Source organism: Nicotiana tabacum, chromosome 4 (genome assembly GCF_000715075.1).
Source record: "Nicotiana tabacum cultivar K326 chromosome 4, ASM71507v2, whole genome shotgun sequence".
NCBI classification, from domain to species: domain Eukaryota; kingdom Viridiplantae; phylum Streptophyta; class Magnoliopsida; order Solanales; family Solanaceae; genus Nicotiana; species Nicotiana tabacum.
In genome coordinates, this window is record NC_134083.1 from 11,626,457 (window position 1) to 11,653,818 (window position 27,362).

General features: G+C 39.0%; 2 protein-coding genes across 3 annotated transcripts; both read left to right on the forward strand.

Moving 5' to 3' along the window:
• Nucleotides 1–16,666: 16,666 nt before the first annotated feature.
• LOC107786689 (ATP-dependent Clp protease adapter protein CLPS1, chloroplastic-like) lies at nt 16,667–20,672 on the forward strand. Its single transcript, XM_016608209.2, has 3 exons — nt 16,667–16,860; nt 17,739–17,886; nt 20,229–20,672. Exons 1-3 carry the CDS (start codon nt 16,791–16,793, stop codon nt 20,488–20,490), a joined length of 480 nt encoding a protein of 159 aa, XP_016463695.1. The 5' UTR covers nt 16,667–16,790; the 3' UTR covers nt 20,491–20,672.
• A 3,613-nt stretch (nt 20,673–24,285) lies between these two features.
• Nucleotides 24,286–26,397, forward strand: LOC107786686 (uncharacterized). 2 transcript variants are annotated; one of them, XM_016608205.2, is made up of 4 exons: nt 24,286–24,414; nt 24,490–25,336; nt 25,417–25,636; nt 25,700–26,397. In XM_016608205.2, exons 2-3 carry the CDS (start codon nt 24,611–24,613, stop codon nt 25,606–25,608), a joined length of 918 nt encoding a protein of 305 aa, XP_016463691.1. In that variant the 5' UTR covers nt 24,286–24,414; nt 24,490–24,610; the 3' UTR covers nt 25,609–25,636; nt 25,700–26,397. The 2 variants fall into 2 exon arrangements, with proteins under 2 accessions (XP_016463691.1, XP_075107485.1); XM_075251384.1 differs by having other exon boundaries at nt 25,417–26,397.
• The last annotated feature ends 965 nt before the right edge of the window (nt 26,398–27,362 follow it).

A 27,362-nucleotide genomic window follows, 5' to 3' on the forward strand; every position in this document is an offset into this window, starting at 1 on the left:
AATGTCTCTATATATCAAGGTCTAAATAAAATATAAGGAAGCAACATAAAATGATAGAAGGGGACTCCGGAGTCGCGGACGCTGGCAGATATACCTCAAAGTCTCCGTACGTAGGTAACTCACTGACGTCTAGGCTGGTAGGATGTACCTGGATCTGCACAAAAAGATGTGCAGAAGCATAGTATGAGTACACTACAGCGGTACCCAGTAAGTGCCAAGCCTAACCTCGGTAAAGTAGTGACGAGGTCAGGTGAGGCCCTACTGGAATATAATAATGGAATGGTAAAATGTTTAACAATATAATAAAATAAAATGACACTGGAAATGAATCAAATAGTATGTCACATTTAATGACACCAAATAATTGCAAATAATATCTCGTGGAATCAAAACAGAATTTCCTTCAACTTTATGAAAATCACAACAATTAATCGAAGGCAACTATGGCCATAAATCAATATTAACAAGGGCACTACCGAGGTACCGCCTCGTAGTCCCAAATTATAAATAATTTCACAATATCTCATTTTCTTATATCACCGTGGGAGCCTTCACAATTTATTTAAAGAAGATATTTTTTTCCGAAATAGCATCCCGCATTTTAGCCACCCTTATCACACCGCATGACTTCTAGTAGTCACCCCTACTAGCCACGCGTATCAAGCCACCCTTATCTCACCGCATGCGTTTTAACACCCAGACCTTATACCACCGCATGCGTATCAATATCACAATATATCACAATTTTTACCTCAAGTGCCCAATATTTCAAGAATAAATAATTCAGAAAAATAATATTCCAAAATTTTAATACGTTGCTTCAATATCAAAATTAAAAATGTCAAATACTGTATATTAATAATATTTAATTTAAAGAAAATCAACCTTCAAATAATGCACAGTATGAAAGAAACCAAGTTTCAATTAAACAGGTAAAATAATTAGCAGGAAAAAGGCAAACAAATTTAAAATATATATCACAGATCAATGATGAAGAATATAACAAGATAAAATAATTTAATAAATGCGCAACAATGATCTACACAATTTAAAAATATAATCTTTCACATTTAGCCCGTGTACACACTCGTCACCTCGTGTACACGACTTTCAACACATTTCAATAATCACATTAATATCAATTCTAGGAGAAATTTCCCTCACACAAGGTTAGACAAGTCACTTACCTCGACTTGCTCCAATTTAACCAAGTATTATACTTTTTCCTCGATTTTCCGACTCCAATCGACTCGTATCTAGTCATAATTAATTCGATACAGTCAACAAAAATTATAGTAATCAATTTTATAAGAAAATATTATATTTTCATTAAAATCCGAAATTAGCTCAAAATTTGCCCGTGGGGCCCACATCTCGGAATCCGGCGAAACTTATAAAATCCGACAACCCATTAAATTACGAGTCCACCTATACCAATTTTACCAAAATCTGATAACAACTCGACCTCCAAATCTTAAATTTTTGTTTTTGGAAGATTTTGCAAAAATCTTGATTTTTCTTCCATAAATTCACGGATTCATGATGTAAATGAGTATGATATCATGAAATATAATCAATAAAGGATAAGGAACACTTACCCCAATGTTTTCCCGTGAAAATCGCCCAAGAACCGTGCTCCAAAAATCCAAATCGAAATGAATGAAATGACCATTTTTGGTCCTTAAGTTTCTCCCAATCCGTCACTAAAAGTCCATTTTTCGTCACTAAAAGTATATTTTTCGTCACTAAAAGTCTACCAAAAACTGCTCTATCAGCCTTCCTTCAATTGATCATAACTTTATGTACAAATGTCCAAATTATAAATGGTTTAACTTTCTGGAAATTAGAATCAACCGACTACAACTTTCCCGTTTTGCAACTTTTCCGATTCCTTATGAATTGAGAGATATAAGCTTCCAAAGTAGGCTCCATGCATCAGAATTTCCGGCGAAACTGCTCTACCAGCCTTCATTCAATCTATCATAACTTTCTGTACCAATGTCCAAATAATGAATGGTTTAACTTTCTGGAAACTAGAAACAAACGACTACAACTTTCATGTGTTGCCAATTTTCTGATTCTTTATGAATTAAGAGCTAAAAGCTTCCAAAATTAGCTCCACACACCAAAAATTTCTACAAATTTCTGGCGAAATTTCTGCAAATTTCCAGCAACCTTCTTTGTCCGAAATCCATTCCGTTTACCTTCCGAATTCCACACTAGACCTTCAGGACCTTAACCAATTATTCCAACATGTCCCAAAATATAATACAAACTTAGTCGAGGCTTCAAACCACATCAAACAATATCAAAACGACTAATCGCACCTCAAATCAAAATCTATGAACTTTGAACTTTCAATTTCTACAAACAACATCGGAACCTATCAAATCCAGTCCAATTGACCTCAAATTTTGCACGCAAGTTATAAATGACATAACGGAGCTATGAAAATTTTCAGAATCGGATTTTGACCCAGATATCAAAAAGTCAACTCCTCGGTTAAACTTCCCAAAAATTCAACTTTCGGCATTTCAAGCCTAATTCCACTACGGACTTCCAAATAAAATTCGATCACGCTCCTAAGTCCAAAATCACCATACGGAGCTGTTGGAATTATCAAAATTCTATTTCGGGGTCATTTGCACATAATTCGACATCCGGTCACTATTTGAACTTAAACTTTAAATTTTTTTATCAAAATTCCATATCTCGGGCTAGGGATCTCGAAATTTGATTTCGGGCATACGCCTAAGTCCCAATTCACAATACGGACCTACTGGAACTGTCAAAACACTGTTCCGAGTCCGTTTGCTCAAAATATTGACCAAAGTCAACTTAGTTATGTTTTAAACATCTAATTCACATTTTAATCAATTTTTCAACTGAAAACTTTCCGAAAATTTTTTTACGGACTGCACACGCAAGTCGAGTAATGGTAAATAGTGCTTAGATCACATAATTAATCATTAAATTTAAAGATGACATTTTGGGTCATCACATTCTCCACCTCTAAAACAAACGTTCGTCCTCGAACGGAGTTAGAAAAAGTACCTGAGCTGGTGAATAAGTGTGGATAACAGCTGCGTATATCATGCTCGACCTCCCAAGTCGCCTCCTCGAGCGGATGACCCCTCCACTAAACCTTCACGGAAGCAATGTTCTTTGACCTTAGCTTTCGAACCTGCCTATCTAAAATAGCCACTGGTTCCTCAACATAAGATAGATCCTTGTCCAACTGAACCGAACTGAAGTCTAACACATGAGATGGATCGCCGTGATATTTTCGAAGCATAGAAACATGGAATACCGGATGAACCGCAGAAAGACTAGGTGGTAGTGCAAGTCTGTAAGCCACCTCTCCAACTCTCTCAAGAATCTCAAAAGGCCCAATATACCTAAGGCTCAAATTGCCCTTCTTCTCGAACCTCATCGCACCCTTCATAGGAGAAACCCGTAGCAATACCCGCTCACCAACCATGAATGCAACATCACGAACCTTCAGATTCGCATAACTCTTCTGTCTAGATTGGGTTGTACGAAGTCAATCCTGAATCAACTTAACCTTTTCCAAGGCATCCTGAACCAAGTCTGTACCCAATAGCCTAGCCTCGCCCGGTTCGAACCAACCTACTGGGGACCGGCACCGCCTACCATACAAGGCCTCATACGGAGCCATCTGAATGCTTGACTGGCAACTGTTGTTGTAAGCAAACTACGCAAGTGGTAAGAACTGATCCCAAGCACCCCCAAAATCTATCACACACGCACGGAGCATATCCTCCAGTATCTGAATAGTGCGTTCGGACTGCCCATCCATCTGAGGGTGAAATATTGTACTCAACTCTACTCGAGTACCCAACTCACGTTGTACTGCCCTCCAGAACCTTGAGGTAAACTGTGTACCCCGGTCAGAGATGATAGATACTGGTACACCGTGAAGTCTGACAATCTCGCGAATATATATCTGAGCCAGCTGCTCTGAAGAGTAAGTAGTAATCACAGGAATGAAATGAGCTGATTTGGTCAGCCTATCCACAATCACCCAAACTGCAACAAACTTCCGGTGAGTCCGTGGGAGCCCAACAACGAAATCCATAGTGATCCGCTCCCATTTCCATTCTGGAATCTCTAACTTCTGAAGTAATCCACCCGGTCGCTGATGCTCATATTTCACCTGTTGACAATTTAGACACCGAGATACATACCCCACTATGTCTTTCTTCATCCGCCTCCACCAATAGTATTGTCTCAAGTCCTGATACATCTTTGCAGCACCCGGATGAATGGAGTACCGCAAATTGTGAGCCTCCTGGAGAATCAACTCACGCAAGCCATCCACATTAGGCACACATAGCCTGCCCTGCATTTGTAATACATCGTCATCTCCAATAGTGACTTCCTTGGCATCACCGTGCTGAACTGTATCCTTAAGGACAAGTAGATGGGGATCATCATACTGGCGTTCCCTGATACGATCATAAAGAGAAGACTGAGAAAGCACGCAAGCTAAAACTCGACTCGGCTCGGAAACATCCAATTTAACAAACTGGTTGGCCAAGGCCTGAACATCCAAGGCCAAAGGTCTCTCTGCTACCGGTAAATATGCTAAGCTGCCCAAACTCTCCGCCTTACGACTCAAGGCATCGGCCACCACATTGTCCTTCCCAAGATGATAGAGAATGGTGATATCATAATCCTTAAGCAACTCCAACCACCTCCGCTGCCGCAAGTTAAGATCCTTCTGTTTAAACAGATACTGTAAACTCTGGTGATCGGTGTAGATCTCACAATGGACACCGTACAAATAATGCCGCCAAATTTTTAAGGCATGAACAATAGCTGCTAACTCCAGGTCATGTACATGATAATTCTTCTCATGCACTTTTAACTGTCGGGACGCGTAGGCAATCACCCTACCGTCTTACATCAACACTGCGCCGAGACCAATACGCAACCCATCACAATACACAGTATAAGACCCTGAACCTGTAGGTAATACCAACATTGGGGCTGTAGTCAAAGCTGTCTTGAGCTTTTGGAAGCTCTCCTCACATTCCTCGGTCCATCTGAACGGAGCACCCTTCTGGGTCAATCTGGTCTTAATAGTTGTTCATAATCAATTACAGAATCGTCAATTAACTTCATGTTAACAAAAATCTCATTTCAAACTTTCACAATACTGATAACGAGACACGAGGCATGAAGACCTCAAAATTATTTATCCGAATTAATGAGTCACATTTAACGACACCTGGGCGGGAACCTATCTCGTATGTTAAAACTCAATAAATACAACATAAATTTGACAACTATGCATAGAGAATTTCATATAAGAATTTTCAACTAAGCCTAACATGAATGACTCTCTATTAGTACTATAGTATAAATTTAATTTCACAATGGAGAACTTAAACACAAGAATTTTTCTCACAAGTATCTCGTCCTTATATAACTTCCACCGCAGCTCGCAGCCCGGTTTAAACATATCAATTTATATAAAAATGTGAGGATCTTGTCCTCAGTTCTGAATCACAAGTAATATGCACATTGTGCCAATTGAAAATTTCCATTTTCTCCTTTTAAATAATTTCGGTTACACCAAATCACAACACATAATGAACCCCACACTGGTAGGGCATATAATTCATAATTTGTAATTAATTATTCAGAATTTACATCAAAATTTACCGAAATGAGTAACAGAAAGCCACATTTAGCCTCGCAGCTCTTATTAGTGACCAACACAAAATGATAGGCGTAGTTATCTCCATAAAATCTCCCAACAGGGGTAAGCACATAAGTAGATTATAGAATTATGAAGCTCACTCATAAGTGGAGCACAATAGGAGGACTCGTTTCGATATTGAGAACCGAATCAAGTTAAGAAAATTATTCCTTTATATTAAATCGAGGTCGTACCTGTAACGACACCATCTGATGTAGCGACCTCCGCAATACCGTAAAATAAATATATCAGCGACTGGGTCTCCACCTCTAGGACGCCTTCTACCCGTCTGTCCTCCACCCCTAACAGGTCGTGTGGGTGGTGTAGTAACTACAATGGGACACGTAGCCTGAGTGATTTGATGAAATAAGTCTCTCCCAAGTTTTTGACAATTTTTCTCATGATGTGCCTAGTATCACCGTATTCATAACAACCCCTTTGCGAGTTAGGCTGCCCATATTGAGTCTGTGCCAGATAACTGGAATAACCATTGTAGGAACTCATATCGGTGGTGCATTAAAAGAACTTACTGGAGCACCCCGAGTAATCCGATGTGCGGACTGGGCTGGCCGACTGCCCGAGCCCCCTACATAATGATTTATACTTACAGAGTAGAATCCACTGAATCCCCCTGAACCTCGAGACGTCTTGGTCTCCTTAGTTTCCTTTTTTTCCTCACCCCGAACACATTCTAATATCTTGGCAATTTGTACAACTAGCAGAAATGAAGTATCAGCTTGTAGCTCCCGAGTCGTATAAAATTTTACGATCATAATTGAGTCCTTTAATGAGTTTATGGACTCGCCCTCTAGCTGTAGGAATCAAAGTAGGAGTATGACGGGCTAACTTATTGAACTTGATGGCATATTCTGACATCGTCAATGGTGACATGACGCAACCGTTCAAACCCTATGCGCCACGCATTACGGAGAGTCCAGAAAACAAACTCTTTCAAAAGCATTTCTGAGAACTGAGCCAAGTGGGCGGTGTTGCATTGGCTGGTCTGCTCTCTTCATAGGCTTGCCACGAACACCAGTGGAGAATTATCTCTCCCAAGGCGAATTTCTTCTTTTGTTATACTAACTCTACACTGTTGAGCCGACCAATTTCTTAACATACTCTTCGAATCTTCTTTGGGGTAACCCTTACCCCTATTTATACACAACGATCACAAAAGTAGAGCTCCATACAGACAAATCTTGTCACGAACCGCATAGTCCAGACTCTCGTCAACAAGTGTACTTACTCCGAAGCACCCCAAAATCCGCAACAGTGACGCCCACGCTGAGTAGACCTTCTACAAATTTAGAGTTGTTTCTATAACTCTTTTGGTATTGGAGTATAGGATTATTAAGGAGGCGGACATACCGCAAGTCCCAACCTTATCCTCTACAAAATCTCAGGTCTTAAATATGTGTAAATTTTAGGGAACCTTTCAGTACCACATATATACATTTCAGGCCAAAACTAATATAATACATGACCCCACAATCCATCCATTGGTAGTGGACTCCCCCTACTCGGCGCGAAGTCATAAGTCACAACGTCCGATGATCCATAATAATAACCTTCACAGCTTGTATAAATCAACTAGACGCCAACGTCTGTTGCACCCCTGCATGATTAACTAGGTGATCTCTCAATACGCCCGCATCTTCAGTCGGAACCACACGTTGACGCAATGTTTGAGCATCTCTGGCTCCCTCATAGTCCATCTACGGCATCACGAACCGTCGACGCACAACAGATACCGAGTGCACAATGTCATATACGAGTGGATACAAAGGAATATAAGATATATGTTTCAAGCTAAATCAATGTCGCACGATAAGGAGTCAAATAAGTGAATATTTCCTAACAGTTCCATAGCCTCTCGAAGATAAGTACAGACGTCTCCGTACCGATCCGCAAGACTCTACTAAACCTGCTTGTGACTCATAACACCTATAAACCTAGTGCTCTGATACCAACTTGTCACAACCCCAAATTCCCTCCGTAGGATGTCGTGATGACACCTAGTCTCTAAAACTAGGTAAGCCTAACAATGCGGAATAATAATAAATATCTGAAATAAATAAACTACAATTCAAACAATTTCAACTCTCAAAACTCGGTAGAAATAAATCACAAGCTTCTAACAATTTATTCTCAATGTCTCTATATATCAAGGTCTAAATAAAATATAAGGAGGCAACATAAAATGATAGAAGGGGACTCCGGAGTCTGCGGACGCTGGCAGATATACCTCGAAGTCTCCGTACGCAGGTAACTCACTGACGTCTAGGCTGGTAAGATGTACCTGGATCTGCACAAAAAGATGTGCAGAAGCGTAGTATGAGTACACTACAGCGGTACCCAGTAAGTGCCAAGCCTAACCTCGGTAGAGTAGTGACGAGGTCAGGTGAGGCCCTACTGGAATATAATAATGGAATGGTAAAATGTTTAACAATATAGTAAAATAAAATGACACTGGAAATGAATCAAATAGTATGTCACATTTAATGACACCAAATAATTGCAAATAATATCTCGTGGAATCAAAACAGAATTTCCTTCAACTTTATGAAAATCACAACAATTAATCGAAGGCAACTATGGCCATAAATCAATATTAACAAGGGCACTACCGAGGTACCGCCTCGTAGTCCCAAATTATAAATAATTTCACAATATCTCATTTCCTTATATCACCGCGGGAGCCTTCACAATTTATTTAAAGAAAATATTTTTTTTCCGAAATAGCATCCCGCGTTTTAGCCACCCTTATCACACCGCATGACTTCTAGTAGTCACCCCTACTAGCCACGCGTATCAAGCCACCCTTATCTCATCGCATGCGTTTCAACACCCAGACCTTATACCACCGCATGCGTATCAATATCACAATATATCACAATTTGCACCCCAAGTGCCCAATATTTCAATTTTCCACGAAAAAAAATCTCACGAAAATATTCAAGAATAAATAATTCAGGAAAATAATATTCCAAATTTTTAATACGTTGCTTCAATATCAAAATTAAAAATGTCAAATACTTTATATTAATAATATTTAATTTAAAGAAAATCAACCTTCAAATAATGCACAGTATGAAAGAAATCAAGTTTCAATTAAACAGGTAAAACAATTAGCAGGAAAAAGGCAAACAAATTTAAAATATATATCACAGATCAATGATGAAGAATATAACAAGATAAAATAATTTAATAAATGCGCAACAATGATCTACACAATTTAAAAATATAATCTTTCACATTTAGCCCGTGTACATACTCGTCACCTCGTGTACACGACTTTCAACACATTTCAATAATCACATTAATATCAATTCTAGGAGAAATTTCCCCCAAACAAGGTTAGACAAGTCACTTACCTCGACTTGCTCCAATTTAACCAAGTATTATGCTTTTTCCTCGATTTTTCGACTCCGATCGACTCGTATCTAGTCATAATTAATTCGATACAGTCATCAAAAATTATAGTAATCAATTTCATAAGAAAATATTATATTTTCATTAAAATCCGAAATTAGCTCAAAATTTGCTCGTGGGGCCCACATCTCGGAATCCGGCGAAACTTACAAAATCCGATAACCCATTTAATTACGAGTCCACCCATACCAATTTTACCAAAATTCGATAACAACTCGACCTACAAATCTTAAATTTTTATTTTTGGAAGATTTTGCAAAAATCTTGATTTTTCTTCCATAAATTCACGGATTCATGATGTAAATGAGTATGATATCATGAAATATAATCAATAAAGGATAAGGAACATTTACCTCAATGTTTTCCTGTGAAAATCGCCCAAGAACCGTGCTCCAAAAATCCAAATCGAAATGAATGAAATGACCATTTTTGGTCCTTAAGTTTCTCCCAATCCGTCACTAAAAGTCCATTTTTCGTCACTAAAAGTATATTTTTCGTCACTAAAAGTCCACCAAAAACTGCTCTACCAGCCTTCCTTCAATTGATCATAACTTTATGTACAAATGTCCAAATTATAAATGGTTTAACTTTCTGAAAATTAGAATCAACCGACTACAACTTTTCTGTTTTGCAACTTTTCTGATTCCTTATGAATTGAGAGATATAAGCTTCCAAAGTAGGCTCCATGCATCAGAATTTCCGGCGAAACTGCTCTACCAGCCTTCATTCAATCTATCATAACTTTCTGTACCAATGTCCAAATAATGAATGGTTTAACTTTCTGGAAATTAGAAACAAACGACTACAACTTTCATGTGTTGCCAATTTTCTGATTCTTTATGAATTAAGAGCTAAAAGCTTCCAAAGTTGGCTCCACACACCAAAAATTTCTACAAATTTCTGGCGAAATTTCTGCAAATTTCCAGCAACCTTCTTTGTCCGAAATCCATTCCGTTTACCTTCCGAATTCCACCCTAGACCTTCAGGACCTTAACCAATTATTCCAACATGTCCCAAAATACAATACAAACTTAGTCGAGGCTTCAAACCACATCAAACAACATCAAAACGACTAATTGCACCTCAAATCAAAATCTATGAACTTTGAACTTTCAATTTCTACAAACAACACCGGAACCTATCAAATCCAGTCCAATTGACCTCAAATTTTGCACGCAAGTTATAAATGACATAACGGAGCTATGAAAATTTTAAGAATCGAATTTTGACCCCGATATCAAAAAGTCAACCCATCGGTTAAACTTTCCAAAAATTCAACTTTCGGCATTTCAAGCCTAATTCCACTACGGACTTCCAAATAAAATTCGATCACGCTCCTACGTCCAAAATCACCCTACGGAGCTGTTGGAATTATCAAAATTCTATTCCGGAGTCATTTGCACATAATTCGACATCCGGTCACTATTTAAACTTAAACTTTAATTTTTTAATCAAAATTCCATATCTCGGGCTAGGGATCTCGGAATTTGATTCCGGGCATACGCCTAAGTCCCAATTCACAATACGGACCTACCGAAACTGTCAAAATACTGATCCGAGTCCGTTTGCTCAAAATGTTGACCACAGTCAACTCAGTTATGTTTTAAACATCTAATTCACATTTTAATCAATTTTTCAACTAAAAACTTTCTGGAAAATTTTATATGGACTGCACACGCAAGTCGAGTAATGGTAAATAGTGCTTAGATCACATAATTAATCATTAAATTTAAAGATGGCATTTTGGGTCATCACATTCTCCACCTCTAAAACAAACGTTCGTCCTCGAACGGAGTTAGAAAAAGTACCCGAGATGGTGAATAAGTGTGGATAACAGCTGCGTATATCATGCTCGACCTCCCAAGTCGCCTCCTCGACCGGATGACCCCTCCACTGAACCTTCACGGAAGCAATGTTCTTTGACCTCAGCTTTCGAACCTGCCTATCTAAAATAGCCATTGGTTCCTCAACATAAGATAGATCCTTGTCCAACTGAACCGAACTGAAGTCTAACACATGAGACGGATCGCCGTGATATTTCCGAAGCATAGAAACATGGAATACCGGATGAACCGCAGAAAGACTAGGTGGTAGTGCAAGTCTGTAAGCCACCTCTCCAACTCTCTCAAGAATCTCAAAAGGCCCAATATACCTAGGGCTCAAATTGTCCTTCTTCTCGAACCTCATCATACCCTTCATAGGCGAAACCCGGAGCAATACCCGCTCACCAACCATGAATGCAACATCACGAACCTTCCGATTCGTATAACTCTTCTGTCTAGATTGGGCTGTACGAAGTCAATCTGGAAACTAGAAACAAACGACTATAACTTTCATGTTTTGATAATTTTCCGATTCTTTATGAATTAAGAGATATAAGCTTCCAAAGTTGGCTTCACACACCAGAAATTTCTGGCGAAATTTCTGCAAATTTCAGCAACCTTCTTTGTCCGAAATCCATTCCGTTTACCTTCCGAATTTCACCCGAAACCTTCAGGACCTTAACCAATTATTCCAATATGTCCCAAAATACAATACAAACTTAGACGAGATTTCAAACCACATCAAACAATATCAAAACGACTAATCACACCTCAAATCAAAATCTATGAATTTTGAACTTTCACTTTCTACAAACAACATCGGAACCTATCAAATCCAGTCCACTTGACCTCAAATTTTGTACACAAGTTATAAATGACATAACGGGGCTATGAAAATTTTCAGAATCGGATTTCGACCCCGATATCAAAAAGTCAACCCCTCGGTCAAACTTCCCAAAAATTCAACTTTCGGCATTTCAAGCCTAATTCCACTACGGACTTTCAAATAAAATTTCGATCACGCTCCTAAGTCCAAAATCACCATACAGAGATGTTGGAATCATCAAAATTCTATTCCGGGGTCATTTGCACATAATTCGACATCCGATCACTATTTGAACTTAAACTTTAAATTTTTCATCAAAATTCCATATCTCGGGTTAGGGACCTGTAATGACCCAAAATGTCATCTTTAAATTTAATGATTAATTATATAATTTAAGTACTATTTACCATTACTCGACTTGAGTGTGCAGTCCGTAAAAATATTTCGGAAAGTTTTCAGGTGAAAAATGAATTAAAATGTGAATTAGAGCTTTAAAACTCAACTGAGTTGACTTTGGAAAACAGTTTGAGCATGATTAATTATATAATTTAAGTACTATTTACCATTACTCGACTTGAGTGTGCAGTCCGTAAAAATATTTCGGAAAGTTTTCAGGTGAAAAATGAATTAAAATGTGAATTAGAGCTTTAAAACTCAACTGAGTTGACTTTGGTCAACAGTTTGAGCAAACAGACTCGGATCAGTATTTTAACAATTTTGGTAGGTCAGTATCGTGATTTGGGACTTAGGCGTATGTCCGGAATCAAATTCCGAGGTCCCTAGCCCGAGAAATGGAATTTTGATGAAAAATTAAAAGTTTTAGTTCAAATAGTGACCGGATGTCAAATTATGTGCAAACGACCCCGGAATAGAATTTTGATGATTCCAACAGCTCCGTATGGTGATTTTGGATTTAGGAGCGTGATCAGAATTTTATTTGGAAGTCCGTAGTGGAATTAGGCTTGAAATGCCGAACGTTGAATTTTTGGGAAGTTTGACCGAGGGGTTGACTTTTTGATATCGGGATTGAAATCCGATTCTGAAAATTTTCATAGCTCAGTTATGTCATTTATGACTTGTGTGCAAAATTTGAAGTCATTCCGAATTAATTTGATGTGTTTCGACACAAGATATAGAATTTGAAAGTTCAAAGTTCATTGATTTTTGATTTGAGGTGCGATTCGTCGTTTTGATGTTGTTTGATATAGTTTGAAGCCTCGACTAAGTTTGTATGGTATTTTGGGACATGTTGGAATAATTAGTTAAGGTCCCGAAGGTCTCGGGTGGATTTCGGAAGGTAAACAGAATGGATTTCGGGCAAAGAGTGCTGGAAATTTCTGTTGCAGAAATTTTGTGCGTGGAGCTAACTTTGGAAGCTTATATCTCTCAATTCATAAGGAATCAGAACATTTTCAAAACATTAAAGTTGTAGTCGTTTGATTATAGTTTCCAGAAAGTTAAACCATTTATTATTTGGGCATTTGTACAGAAAGTTATGACGGATTGAATGAAGGCTGGTAGAGCAGTTTCGCCAGAAATTTCTGATGCGTGGAGCCGACTTTGGAAGCTTATATCTCGCAATTCATAAGGAATAAGAACATTTTCAAAACATAAAAGTTGTAGTCATTGGATTATACTTTCCAGAAAGTTAAACCATATATCATTTGAACATTTGTACATCAAGTTATGATCAATTGAAGGAAGGCTGGTAGAGTAGTTTCTAGTGGACTTTTAGTGACGGAAAATGAACTTTTAGTGACGGATTGGCAGAAACTTAAGGACCAAAAATGGTCATTTCATTCATTTCATTTTGGATTTTTGGAGCACGGTTCTTGGGCGATTTTTGGGCAATTTTCACGGGAAAACATTGGGGTAAGTGTTCCTTATTCTATATTGATTATATTTCATGATTACATACTCATTTACATCATGAATCCGTGAATTTATGGAAGAAAAATCAAGATTTTTGCAAAATCTTCCAAAAACGAAAATTTAAGATTTGGAGGTCGAGTTGTTATCGGATTTTTGTAAAATTGGTATGGGTGGACTCGTAATTGAATGGGTTATCGGATTTTGTAAGTTTCGTCGGATTCCGAGATGTGGGCCCCACGGGCAAATTTTGAGCTAATTTCGAATTTTAATGAAAATATAATATTTTCTTATGAAATTGATTACTATAATTTTTGTTGACTGTATCGAATTAATTATGACTAGATACGAGTCGATCGGAGTCAGAAAATCGAGAAAAAAGCATAATACTTGATTAAATTGGAGCAAGTCGAGGTAAATGACTTGTCTAACCTTGTGTGGAGGAAATTTCCCCTAGGATTGGTATTGATGTGATTATTGAAATGTGTTAAAAGCCGTGTGCACGAGGTGACGAGTGCGTACATGGGCTAAATTGCGAAAGATTATATTTTTAAATTGTGTAGATCACTGTTGCGCATTTATTAAATTATTTTATCTTGTTATATTATTCATCATTGATCTGAGATATATACTTCAAATTTGTTTGATCTTTTCTTACTAATTGTTTTACCTGTTTAGTTGAAACTTGGTTTCTTTTATTCTGTGCATTATTTGAAGGTTGATTTTCTTCAAATTAAATATTATTAATATGAAGTATTTGACATTTTTAAACTTGATATTGAAGCAACGTAGTAAAGATTTTGAAATATTATTTTCCTAAATTATTTACTCCTGAATATTTTTATACTCATTGTGAGGGAGCCGTGAGCTCTTTATTGTGGAAAACTATTATTGATGATTTATTTTGGCATGAGACGTGAGCTCTTTATTGTGAAAAAATATTGTTGAATTATTTTGGCAAGTTAAATTATTTGAGCACTTGAGGTGCAAATTGTGATATATTGTGATATTGATACGCATGCGGTGGTATAAGGTCTGGGTGTTGAAACGCATGCGGTGAGATGAGGGTGGCTTGATACGCGTGGCTAGTAGGGGAACTACTAGAAGTCATGCGGTGTGATAAGGGTGGCTAAAACGCGGGATGCTATTTCGGGAAAAAAATATTTTCTTTAAATAAATTATGAAGGCTCCCGCGGTGATATAAGAAAATGAGATATTGTAAATTTATTTATGATTTGGGACTACGAGGCGGTACCTCGGGAGTGCCCTTGTTGATATTGATTTATAGCCATAGTTGCTTTCGATTAATTGTTGTGATTTTCATAAAGTTGAAGGAAATTCTGTTTTGATTCCACGAGATATTATTTGTAATTATTTGATGTCATTAAATGTAACATGCTATTTGATTCATTTCCAATGTCATTTTATTTTACTACATTGATAAACATTTTACCATGCCATTATTATATTCCAGTAGGGCCTCGCCTGACCTCGTCACTACTCTACCGAGGTTAGGCTTGGCGCTTACTGGGTACCGCTGTGGTGAGTATACTACGCTTCTGCACATCTTTTTGTGCAGATCCAGGTACATTTTACCAGCCTAGACTAAGTGAGTTACTTGCACACGGAGACTTCGAGGTATATCTGCCAGCATCCGCAGACTCCGGAGTCCCCTTCTATCATTTTATGTTGCTTCCTTATATTTTATTTAGACCTTGACATATAGAGACATTGAGAATAAATTCTTAGAAGCTTGTGACTTATTTCTACCGGATTTTGGGAGTTGAAATTGTTTGAATTGTAGTTTATTTATTTCAGATATTTATTATTATTTCGCATTGATAGGCTTACCTAGTCTTAGAGACTAGGTGCCATCACGACATCCTACGGAGGAAATTTGGGGTTGTGACAGGACCTCAGAATTTGATTCCGGGCATACGCCCAAGTCCCAATTCACGATACGGACCTACCGGAACTGTCAAAATACTGATCCGAGTCCGTTTGCTCAAAATGTTGACCAAAGTCAACTCAATTATGTTTTAAACATCTAATTCACATTTTAATCAATTTTTCACCTGAAAACTTTCCGGAAAATTTTTTACGGACTGCACACGCAAGTCAAGTAATGATAAATAGTGCTTAGATCACATAATTAATTATTAAATTTAAAGATGATATTTTGGGTCATCACACATGGTCACCGCCTTGGTTCCCACCCTTCCCTGCGTTGGTCGCACTCAAATTCACAGTCGGAATCGCAGTTTTTGCTCTCCTCCCTATGGCGGCGTACTTTTAGGCTAACGTGCGCTGAGAGAGTTTCAAACCGTCCATCCTGTTAACAACAATCTCATCTACATTGTACTTTGCTACTGATAATCACTGGAACACCTTGTGTCTTGCTAGTGAATATGCTGGAAATGATTTAGTTTCAATAGGAGTAACATAATAGATTTGAAAATTAGGATTTTGAGTTTAAATACCTATTAACTTGTAACTGTTTTCATAATTTCAAGACCCAAGAAATTTTTTAATGCTTTATTAATTTTAAACCTAATATATAAATATATTTTTCACATGTAAATTTATTCGGTATAGTTCAGTATATTTTCGGTTTATTTTCATAAAATTTAAAATATACCCTAATTATCGATATAGTTATAAATTTATATAAAATCTATGATTTTATTAAAAAAACTTAAAAATCGGTATGATATGGTTCGATTCGTTCGATTAAGTCAGTTTTTAAATATGAACACAATGATAAGTTGAAAGAGAGGAGATATTATGTGACACCAATATAAAAAAGAATTGAAGCGTGGGCATATTTTTAAAAGGGCATTGACTAAATAAGATAAAGAAGGGTGCTGATTTCACCTAGCCGATACGTGTCTACTTTCCATATGTGTGAAGGACTTGAATCTTGATCGGCTGTTATAGTACCGACCACTCATTTAATTTTCTTTCTTATTTAGCAGTTATTATACAAACTATCAGGTGAAAAAGAAAAAGAGAAGAAATTTGTGGTAGATTATAAAATCAGAAGTCAGTAGTATTAGTAGTGGTGCTGTGTGGTTGGTGGTGAGAAAAACAGAGAGATAGAGAGAGAGGAGTTATGGTAATGGAGACAGCCATTTGCGGCCGAGTTGCTCTTTCTCCCCATCAAATCTTTCAACCAAAACCTGGTAAACCACCCATCTTTCTCTCTCTAAAGTATGGTAATTGTTTGATTGTTGAATCATTATTGTTGTTTCACCAAGAATTGCTCGTTCTTTCCAATAATTGTGGCAATTCTAATTGACGTAGTTAGTTTTCTTGAATGTTCCTGGACTGTTTTTGTTTGAAAATTTGTGGATTATTCTTGTTTTCCTGAGGTGGAGTTCGTGGATTCTTAACTTTAGAGTGAAAAAGGAGAGAAAAAGTTACTGTCTGAATTGGATTTAAAAACCCCGATATATAGTGAATACCCTAAAGTACCAGTAGACACTCCAATACGGCAATACTGGAAAAGAGAGTGTCAATTGGGAGCTCGGGGTAGGGGCCTAGGGGGTGGGGGTGGACGGGGATAGGACTCTTGATGATATTCATCTTCCTGAGACATTCATAACAACTTCAATAAAGAGTAAAATTGAACTTTGAACTTTTACTAGGGAATAAATGGGACTCTTTTTTTACTAGAAAGGTCTGAAATATGTGAGAGAAGCATGAAAGTCCAAGTTGAAGGGCTGATTGTTTATCGGCATCTCTGGCTAGTCGATCATCGTTACCTAGTCAGTAATTCTTTTAGAAAATGTTGAACGTTCTTCCATTTGAAACTAGTAAAGTACGTAGTTGGTCTAACAGAAATGTATTGATTTCGAGATATCATGGATGTAACAAATATTTTTTAAGAGTATCAATTCACTCAGTAGGAAATTAATTTGTATCTAATGTATAGATGATTAGAGTAGGTGTATATAAGATGGAGAACTGATGAATCACCATTGTGCTCTTCATGAATTTTGACTCACATATGTTTGTAACTTGGCATAAGATTGAACTATCTGCGGGTTATGTGATACAGGAGATACGAAACCTCGTCAAAAACAATGGACAAATCGGAACACATTAATGGCAATGCCTATAGCAGGAGTAGGCAAAGGTGGTGGGTTGTTGGAGAAGCCTGTTATAGAGAAAACAACTCCTGGGCGTGAATCTGAATTCGACTTGAGGTATGGATTCCTCAAATGTGAAGTATGTGTTGTTACAATGAACTCAGGTTACAAAGGCTTTATTGTTCTTTCATGAGTCCAAAATTTTTTAGTCTTCTCTTTCACATTGATGTGGTTTCTGCCAGGAGACATCTCAACTACTTCACACAATGGATAACAGTTTGTTCTTCTCTTTTTATTCTTCCTGAAAAGCAAAGTTGAGTGGAACCGTGCCCATAATGTAGACAACGAAATAAATTATCGGTCATAAGAGCACTTTAGAGTTAGTCATTAATTGAAGTTAAGTAATACTAACTCCAATCTTGTAACTTCAGAAGAACATCCCCTCTCTCTTCCTAACCCTTCTCCAAAGAGAAAAGGAAAAGAACTTCTTCTCTCTTCTTTATGTACGGTTGATGAAAGCAAGCATGCATACATGCTGATCATGTTGGGGTCGCATCCATATATACATCCACATGTGTTTGTTCATTCATTAGTTGTTATATTCTTGTTTAGCAGACCTGTTACTATTTCCTTTCCTGCGACTACATTTCCCTTATTAAAAAGTAAAAGCAAAAACTCCCTGAAATGTTTTCTATAGATATGACTGGTCAGTTATTTTTTGTCATATATATTAGGGCATTGCGTCCTTTCTCACCAAATCTAGAAGAAGACTTTTCATGCTTTGCTCTCCATCCTCTTTATATTGTCTTTGCAAACTGGCATACCCCCAAGCAAAATGGACTGTAAAATCCCAGCCACCACAGCATCCAGCCTTCCCCTCTAGTAACCTATTTTAACCAACACCAGTCACATGTTTTGCCACCTTACACAGTGACAACCTAATCAATTCCAGAGTCCTAATTTCCCCCGTTTAAAAAACCACAGTTCATGTGATTATCTGTCAGGAGTCGCGACTCCAATCAAAAGAACCCTTAAATTTTTAAAATGGAAAAATGAATTTTCAACTCCCTGAACAATCATGTGATCTTTAAGCAATATAGACATGTGCGGGGCTCTTAGAGTTGTACGTTACTCAAATATTGCTTGCTTGTTGTTAAGGTGATGTGTAAGTAAGCTGTACAACAGGGATAAAGAGGAAGATGGGAAGGGAACAAAGAGGAGAAAGAAACAAAATTGGCAGCAATTCAAGTAGGGATGGCAATGTGGCGGTGCGGGTGCGGGGCGGGGCGGGTCAACATAACAACAAATTTAGTTTTTTGCGGGTGCGGGTGCGGGTGCGGGTGCGGGTTAAGATTTAAAATTTTCGAATAAGTACAACTTTTCAACTATCGATCACTAATATTCAACCAAGAGATATTTTTTTTCCAGTATTGGACTTATAATTCCGTTCTCCTATGAATTGGATCATTGTAGTCTCAAATAGATTTAGTTTTTTAAATTGATTCATAGTAGACGTCTATTCAGTTTATTGTAAATATGTATGCTTCTGCCAATTGCATCACTGGGAAGAAGAGCTGCTTGTTTTATATTTTATTTACTGCTCCAAAGTCTCACTTTTAACTATATAGTTAATTTGTTTTAAGCTAAGTTCAGGTATTTGATCTCATTACATTGTACAATCTGAATTGTATATTAGAACTCCCTAGTTATGCGTATTTAAAATATGACTTCCTTGGTTTGCCACTGGATTCTGATAGAAACTTTTACATTAGCAATGACATATATAAACATAACTGAAAAGACAAAAATAAAAATAAGACAAATTGGAAAAAAAAAAGAAGAGGAAAATTTTGCGGGGCGGGTAACGCGGGTGTGGATGCGGGGTGGGTGGATGTGGGTAAAAATGCAATGCGGGGCGGGGCGGGTTGAAATTTTGCGGGTTAAGGTAGAACCCGCCCCGCACCCGCACCGCCCCGCACCGTTTGCCATCTCTAAATTCAAGGGTGTTTAGGTGGAGAGAAGAAACAGAGCAACAGTTTCCAAATAATGGTTGTTTCTGTAAAGATGAACAATCTATCTACAAACACAAATCTGGAGTATTTTCTTTAGGGAGCACCGTAGAATTTTCCTTTAGGCAAGAAGACCAATATATCTCACACTAAGCACAGAGGCTGTATTTACTGTTTATTTCTCATGGATAAGTTATATAAGAGTTGAATATGGCTCAGATCCCAAAGCAGACCAGAAACTTTCCTGTTGATGATTACATTGCGTTATTTATTTAAAATAAAAAACTTTCCTGCTGATGAGAGCTGCATATCAAGAGAACTGCATGTAGGTATCTGGTTGTATTGCTTTACCTTCTGGGTGAAATGCAATGATTAATAAAACTTAATGTACAAAGAACATGCAATGATTGACAATCTATTAGTACTATAACCTGTGTCTTCCTTTTGCAGAAAATCAAGGAAGATTTCCCCGCCCTATCGTGTGATGCTGCACAATGACAACTTCAACAAGAGGGAGTATGTAGTTCAAGTACTCATGAAGGTTATACCAGGGATGACGGTCGACAATGCTGTTAATATCATGCAAGAGGCGCATTACAATGGTCTTGCGGTGGTGATAATCTGTGCTCAAGTTGATGCAGAAGAGCATTGCACGCAGCTAAGAGGCAATGGTCTGCTAAGCTCCATCGAGCCTGCCAGTGGAGGTTGTTGAAAAAAATGAACCTGATCGGTGGAGGCTACACTTTGCATAGATATTGTACATAAATGTTGAGAAATGGCATAGTAAGTACCTCATTACCTCTAGATCATATTATCCGTAAACAATGTCAGCACCGCAGATCAATGAGTTTGTATACTAGAAATATATCAATCAATTAATCAACTATGCCTCAATCCCGAATAGTTGGGTCAATCCCTAATATGCATCCTCTATCCCTATTCTCTTCTATCCAAGTTGATTTTTTTCATTTCATACTAAATCCCATTCCTACAGTTTAATCCGGAAATGAAAGAGAGTCTACCGAAAGCCCTTGGTACTTGTCTGATCAATCACACTGATAGCTTCAATAGTTCACTGAAATTTATGGATATCACCTATGTGAATTTTTTGCTCTCTTTGAAGTTTTTGTGTTTTGTATTACTAGAAATAGAAGAAAGAGTAGAAAGATTTACCTTCTGGCGTGAGTCTGAGGACCTAGCATTTTATGCTAGATACTGAAGAATGTGTTTAATGTTGAATTCTTAAAGAATTGGTTGAATAAGATACAACAACAACATACCCAGTATTATCCCACGTTTGGGGAGGGTAGTGTGCACGCAGACCTTACCCCTACCTTGTGAAGATAGAGATGTTGTTTCCAATAGACCCTCGGCTCAGGAAAGTTCTATTAAATATAACATAATAAAAAATAGACAAGAAGGGACATCACCAAAAAGCAATGTAAAAGCAGCATAAAAAACAACACGGTAATAAGATGACCAAACTGAAAGAAAATGACGGTTAGTCATAGAAACCTACTACCAACAGAATGCGAGAGTGCGTACTAATATTGCCGGTATGAACAATCTAGACCACCTACCCTACTACCCTAATCCTTGACCTCCACACCTTCCTATCAAGGTTCATGTCCTCGGTCAGCTGAAGCTGCGCCAAGTCCTTCTTCGGTCTACCTCTCCGTAGGCCCTCCAATATCAACCTCTCACACCTCCACACTAGGGTCCTCCTCGCATGTCAAAACCACCTAAGCATCGCTTCCCGTTTCTTGTCTTCAATAGGGGCTACATATATTTAATAAAATTAAATAAAAGAGTCTAATATTAAAAATGGCTAATTAGTCAAATTGTAAGATTTTATATTAATAATAAATAGGGTATAAGAATTGTTACGAAATTAAAATAAGGGAGATAGACGTTATATCATAAACCACGAGGGAGGTCAGTGTGATGGAGCGAAACCTAAAGGGAGGTATCTGAGATTATCCAAAATTAGTCTTGTTATATGGCCATATCCATTAAAACTATTTGCATTCTATATCATAACAATCTCGCTAAGGAGAAAGATCAAATATTACTTTCACAAAAACATAATGTAACGTATTTCAGACCTAAATCTTTTGTGCTCTTGATTCATATTTCTCAACAGATATTCCTTTTAAGTTTCGTCACAAAGCTACACAATTCATCTTTAAGTATCTCATGGGTGCCATTGAGGCTCGGTGGTCACCATATCTTTTGCCACAAATAAGATTAGAGTAGTGGTGGCAATTTTAACCCATAATTACTTGATCCGTCCAACCCGCCCGTGATAAACCCATATTCAACCCGCCCACTTTAAATATGGGTTAATATGGGCTAACCCGTTTTTGACCCACAATAAAATGGGTAAAAACGGGTTGGATGTGGGTTAAATGCGGTATTTGTTTACCCATGTATGATTGTTTCCTTGTTTGTAATTTCTCGTTGACCTCACAAAGCAAAAGTCTGGGTATCCATATTTCCATTCATTTCAACCTTATCTCCAATAAAGCAATTTTATAAAGAATACAAAATGTTCATCACAAGTGTTTTGCCAGTTTATATTTCTATGCTTTTATCTTGTTACGATAAATTCCATAATTATGCAGTTTACAATTTTTATAAGATTATTTTATGATGATGTTATAAATTATATTGTGAAAATACTTATCCTTTAAATCTATCAGTTATACATGTACGCTGCAAACTAAGTTTTGGATACAAATCGGTAAATCTTATGCTGGGAAGAGTATTTTTAATCTTGGAGTGTATATAATTTCGAAAGTAAATTTCAGCAATTGAAACGAGCTTTTGACGTAAGTTTGTGTTTCAAGTTCTTCTATTCACTACAAAAGTTCTTATATCTCTTATTGAGTGATCCATTCTTCACTGAAAATAGAATGAGTTCTCACTCATGTATAAAATGGGTCAATCTGTTTTTTACCCAACCCATTAGTCACCCAACCCGTTTTGACCCGCATAAATATGGGCTGAGTTGGGGTGTGACTCATATTTTATTTGACCCATTATCAACCCGCCCATTGCCACCACTAGATTAGAGCTTACATCTTGCAAGTTTATTTAACTATATCGACTCAACGACTTTCATGCGCTCCATTACAAAATAAACTTAATAATCTGAAAGATTAGAAAATTACCGGTGCCTGAAAAATATATATGAGTGACCAGTATGTAAAAGACTTACATGTTTACCCTTAAAACAGATAACAATTAAATTTGTATGCGGTTTTAAGGATATGTGGATTGATTCCAGAGAGTAGGTTTGCCGAAACGATGGGAAACGATATATGAACCTCGGTTCCTTCCTTCGTACGTTACAACCGAGGTGATAGATAAGCTGAAACGTCTCGTCAATCACGTTGTTCTGACTTCGGACATGTGTCAGTCATCGGCTGGCTGCGTTTGAATGTGAAATGTCACGCATTGACTGTTTTCCCCCTATAAAAGCTTCGACCTTTTGCATTTCTTACACTTTCCAATCCTAGCTTTTACCTTCGAATTTTCTAACAGCTTTTAACTTTTCCGAATCCTCATATCTTGCTTCTTGAACCTTTATATCTTCATCTTTGATCTTCAAACCTTCATATTTTTTCTTGGATTTCCAACCCAAATCTTCATATCTTCATCCAACCTTCAAACCTTCATACTTTTTTCTTCAAACCTTCATGTTTTTCCTTCGAATCTTCATACTTCCCTTCAAATCTTCATATTTTCCCATATCACTATGGCTAAATCTTCCAAGTCATTGCCTCAGCAGACTGCCCCTTCATCTTCCCACCCGACCGCAGATGCCGAGGTGGCTCCAGAGCCCTCTATGAAAAGCTTCATACCTGGGGACTGCTCTATCGGGGATGACTTCAAGGTCGAGAAGGCCTCTAGCCAACAAGACCGGGGTAAGGGAGCATCAAGATACATATGCTTTGTCACCGAAGAAACACTACCCGTAGTCCGAGCGGACTGTAAGTGGGAGGGCAAGGACGTGGTAGTCCCCGAGCCCAATGACGATATAACTACTCACGTGAAGGGGTATCTGAGTGTTTACACTTACCCCTTCATGCTCGCCCATGTGGATCCCATAGTTCTTGCTTTCTTCAAGTGATACGAGGTGTACCTTGGGCAAATTCACCCATTCTTCTGTAGGATTGTGATCCTCTTGCGCTACTTTGTAAACAACACCGAGTCTCCCCGGTGCACCCTCGACCACCTACTCCTCTTGTACAGTCCTCGAATCTTTCGAGGGGGACTGATCAAGCTCGTCCGCCTAGCAAGCAAGGCTCCTTTCTTGAGCATTGACGAGGACCGAGACCGAGGTTGGCAGGGGCGGTTCGTTCGGGTGAAAACCGAAGACCTGATTCCCCCCGAGTTTATGCCGTTCCCCGAGGAGTGGAACACATCCCGTAAGTATTGTCTTTCTTGGGTATTTCTTCCTTTTTATTTCTTTTTCTCATCGCTTGTGTTTGTGGTCGTGCAGCCGTTGTCCAATTTCCAGATGCAACCCCCCGATTCAAGGATTGGATCGAGGGGATTTGTAAGCAGATGCCTTACTCCGAGCGCGCATGGCGCAAGCTTTCGAAGGGAAAATGGGAGGCCCGTTCTCAGGGTGAGGTTCTTTCCTCAAATTTTTACAATCATGCTTTTAACTTATATAGTGCTAACTTTTCCTTTTTTCTTACAGGTCTACCTAAGACCACTAAACTTAGGCCGCTTGATGAGGACGAGGATCCGCCTTTTCCTGCTGAGCCCTCAGTCTCGGGACAGTCTGGTGTTGCCATGAAGGAGGAGAAGAAAAAAAGAGAATGTCGACGGGTGCCTCGGACCCCGAGGGGAAGAGGAAGAAGAGGGCGGCCACCCGGACCCGGAAGCCCAAGAAGAATACCAAGTCCAGGGCACCGGACCTTGGCTATCTCTACCAGCTCAGGTATGAGCCCGAAGAAGATGACATCTTCGTTGCCCATGGATCGCCCCCCACTGGGGATCAGATAACGACAGAGAAAGGGGGCCACGAGGCTGATCCCCTTCATGCTCGGGAACCTGAGGGGGAGATGGAGGTTGTGACCTCCCAGGAAGATGCTTCCGTCCCGAAGGAGGCGACCGGTGTCATTGACATCGTAGAGATGCCCTCCTATAATGAGTCCATGCTCGAAGAGGCCCAAGCGGGCAAACAAAAGTCAAGTGAGGGAGTGCAGGGTTCGGATGATCCCCTTAAATCCTTTTTTGACGGCATGGACATGTCCACACTGGAGGATTATTTCGGGCTGGGCCACCTGGAGATCCCGAAGCCTTCGGGAGCTGGCGGGCCGAGTTCGAGCCCAAAACTGGTGAAGCAATTTCCCGCACCGAGTGTGGACCATGGGCACAAGAGAATGATCGTTCTTGCAGTCCCGGAGGATGCTTGGGTCCTGTATGCTCCGGTGGGCGTAGCCAGCTACCTCCAATACCTGGTGACCGAGAAGGACCAGGCAAAGATGAACGAGGTGGGCACGTCAAGTCTTTTCAACGAGGCACAACAGGAGCTAAACCGGGTAAGACGCCAACACTTTTACACCTATTTATGAATTCTACTTAAGTTTTGATGTCTCTTACTACTTTTGTTGTTTTACAGGTCTCAGTGCTTCACCATGAAAGCTTCCTCCAGTACCGCTTGGAAATCAGCAAGCTCGAGTTTGAGCTTAAAGAGCAGGTCCTGAAGAAGGACATATACAGGCTTCTCAACGAGCAACATGACGAGGCCTTAAAGACCTCCCGATTCTCCAGGCCGAGCTGGAAAAAGCTCAGAAGAAGGCCTCGACCTTAAGCGGGAACATGCCGACCTGGTTGAAAAGGTAAAGGTCTTTGAAGCTAAAAATGAGGAGCTAGTCTTGGTGACTAACAACACAACTTTGCAGGTCCAACAGAAGATTGACCTGATCGACCAGCTCTGAGCCGAGATGAACGAGGTCAAGGCCATGGCGGAAGAGCGGAAGGGCAGGATGGACCTGCTGACTTCAGAGAAGGAAATTGCAAAGGCGGAGTTAGCATTGGTTAAGAACCAACTTTGGGTGGCGAAGAACAAAGCTGATAAGTGATCTCAGCTGAATGATGATCTCCGAGCACGATTGAGCTTGGCCGTCACAAAACGGGATGCCCTCGGAAGAGAATATGAGGCACCGAGGTCCAAATTAGATAGAACCTTTACTGATGCCAAGGAAATGGTGGCCCACTACAAGGCTGATGTGGAGGCAGCCGAGACTCACCTAAAGACAAATGTTGAATATGTGAAGCAGCTGTCCCGAAGAGAGACCCTCGAAGAGATCCATGCCCAAGGGTTCGACCTATAGGCCGAGATTGAGTAAGCTAAGAAGCTCGAGGTTGAGGCAAAAGAGCTCTATAAGCTTGAGGGTTCCGAGGGCTCTGAGGGATCTGAGGGCTCCGAAGGTTCTGGCGACGAGTTAGTCCCCGGTGAAGACTAGACGTAGATGCCTTAGTACTTTTTCAGTTTTTGGTTTTCCTTATGTATATTTATTTTTTGTTCATATTGATGCCGTTTTATTGGGCCTTTGTAAATACATTTTGGAATATATATATGAAAATTTTCCTTTCTGGCAATATCGTGTCTTTACTTTTCCAGCATCTTTCATTCGTGTATTATTTTTGGTGCCTTAACATAAAATTAGATGTAGTTCCGGGGTATTCATTTTTCGGAAGTTCAACGAAGCCCGACTTCGATGCAACTTTGTTTCCTCGTGGCTTTGGACCCTCGATGAGACTGGTAGGTTCTCAAGATGCTTAAGTGTTTTTAGACAATGTTTTTGCCGAGGGTAACCCTTTAGTAAGTTTCGAATTTTTTTTGTAAAGGTCATACTTTCTGGTTACGGGCTTCGGACGTCTCCGAGCCATTTTTAAGGTGGCCGTAGCCTTTTATATTTGAGCATCGCCTAATAGGTTTGGTGCCTCCAGGAATCGGTAGCTCAGGCTGTCAAAATTTTCTTCGGGCGACAGTCCCCGAGTAGGGGTAGCCCTAGGGCTCGATAGTCCCCGAGTAGGGATAGACCTTGAGCTCGATAGTCCCCGAGTAGGGGTATACCTTGGACTCGATAGTCTCCGAGTAGGAGTAGCCCATGGGCTCTAGGATCCGGAATCGAAGAAGCAAAAAATACGTAATAGCAAAGCGGAATTTTCTTTCATATCTCAATGTGCCAAGTACATGATCGAAATCACATAAAAATTTGTGTCATGGCTAAAGTGGACTATGTGAGCACGGTTCATACGACCGTTTGGCCCTTACAGTGAATCCTAACCACCAAGCCTTAGCTTTTAGTATACAAAGTTTTCTTTTTTCCTTGCTAAAAACCTTAATCCGAGGGTAATGGCCTCCAGTATTCGAGATCAAACTTGTGAGGGCTCAGATACTGTTGATATGAAGTGAACGATTATTGACTCCAGTTTGAAACCGGTCTTCGAATCTAAGTTAGCACGTTTTACTGTTGCCTCGTTAAAAACCTTGCCGCAAAACCCATTTTGGGACAAAATCGGTTCAAGGAAAAAAGAGTGCGACACGTGATTTCATAC

What these genes read in the sequence shown, in the direction of transcription:
- LOC107786689 (XM_016608209.2), top strand. Translation starts at nt 16,791, where the DNA reads ATGGTAATGGAGACAGCCATTTGCGGCCGAGTTGCTCTTTCTCCCCAT. An exon ending in AATCTTTCAACCAAAACCTG is followed by an intron (nt 16,861 to 17,738) that starts GTAAACCACCCA and finishes TATGTGATACAG; the next exon opens with GAGATACGAAACCTCGTCAA. An exon ending in GAATCTGAATTCGACTTGAG is followed by an intron (nt 17,887 to 20,228) that starts GTATGGATTCCT and finishes TTCCTTTTGCAG; the next exon opens with AAAATCAAGGAAGATTTCCC.
- LOC107786686 (XM_075251384.1), top strand. Translation starts at nt 24,611, where the DNA reads ATGTCGACGGGTGCCTCGGACCCCGAGGGGAAGAGGAAGAAGAGGGCG. An exon ending in CACAACAGGAGCTAAACCGG is followed by an intron (nt 25,337 to 25,416) that starts GTAAGACGCCAA and finishes GTTGTTTTACAG; the next exon opens with GTCTCAGTGCTTCACCATGA.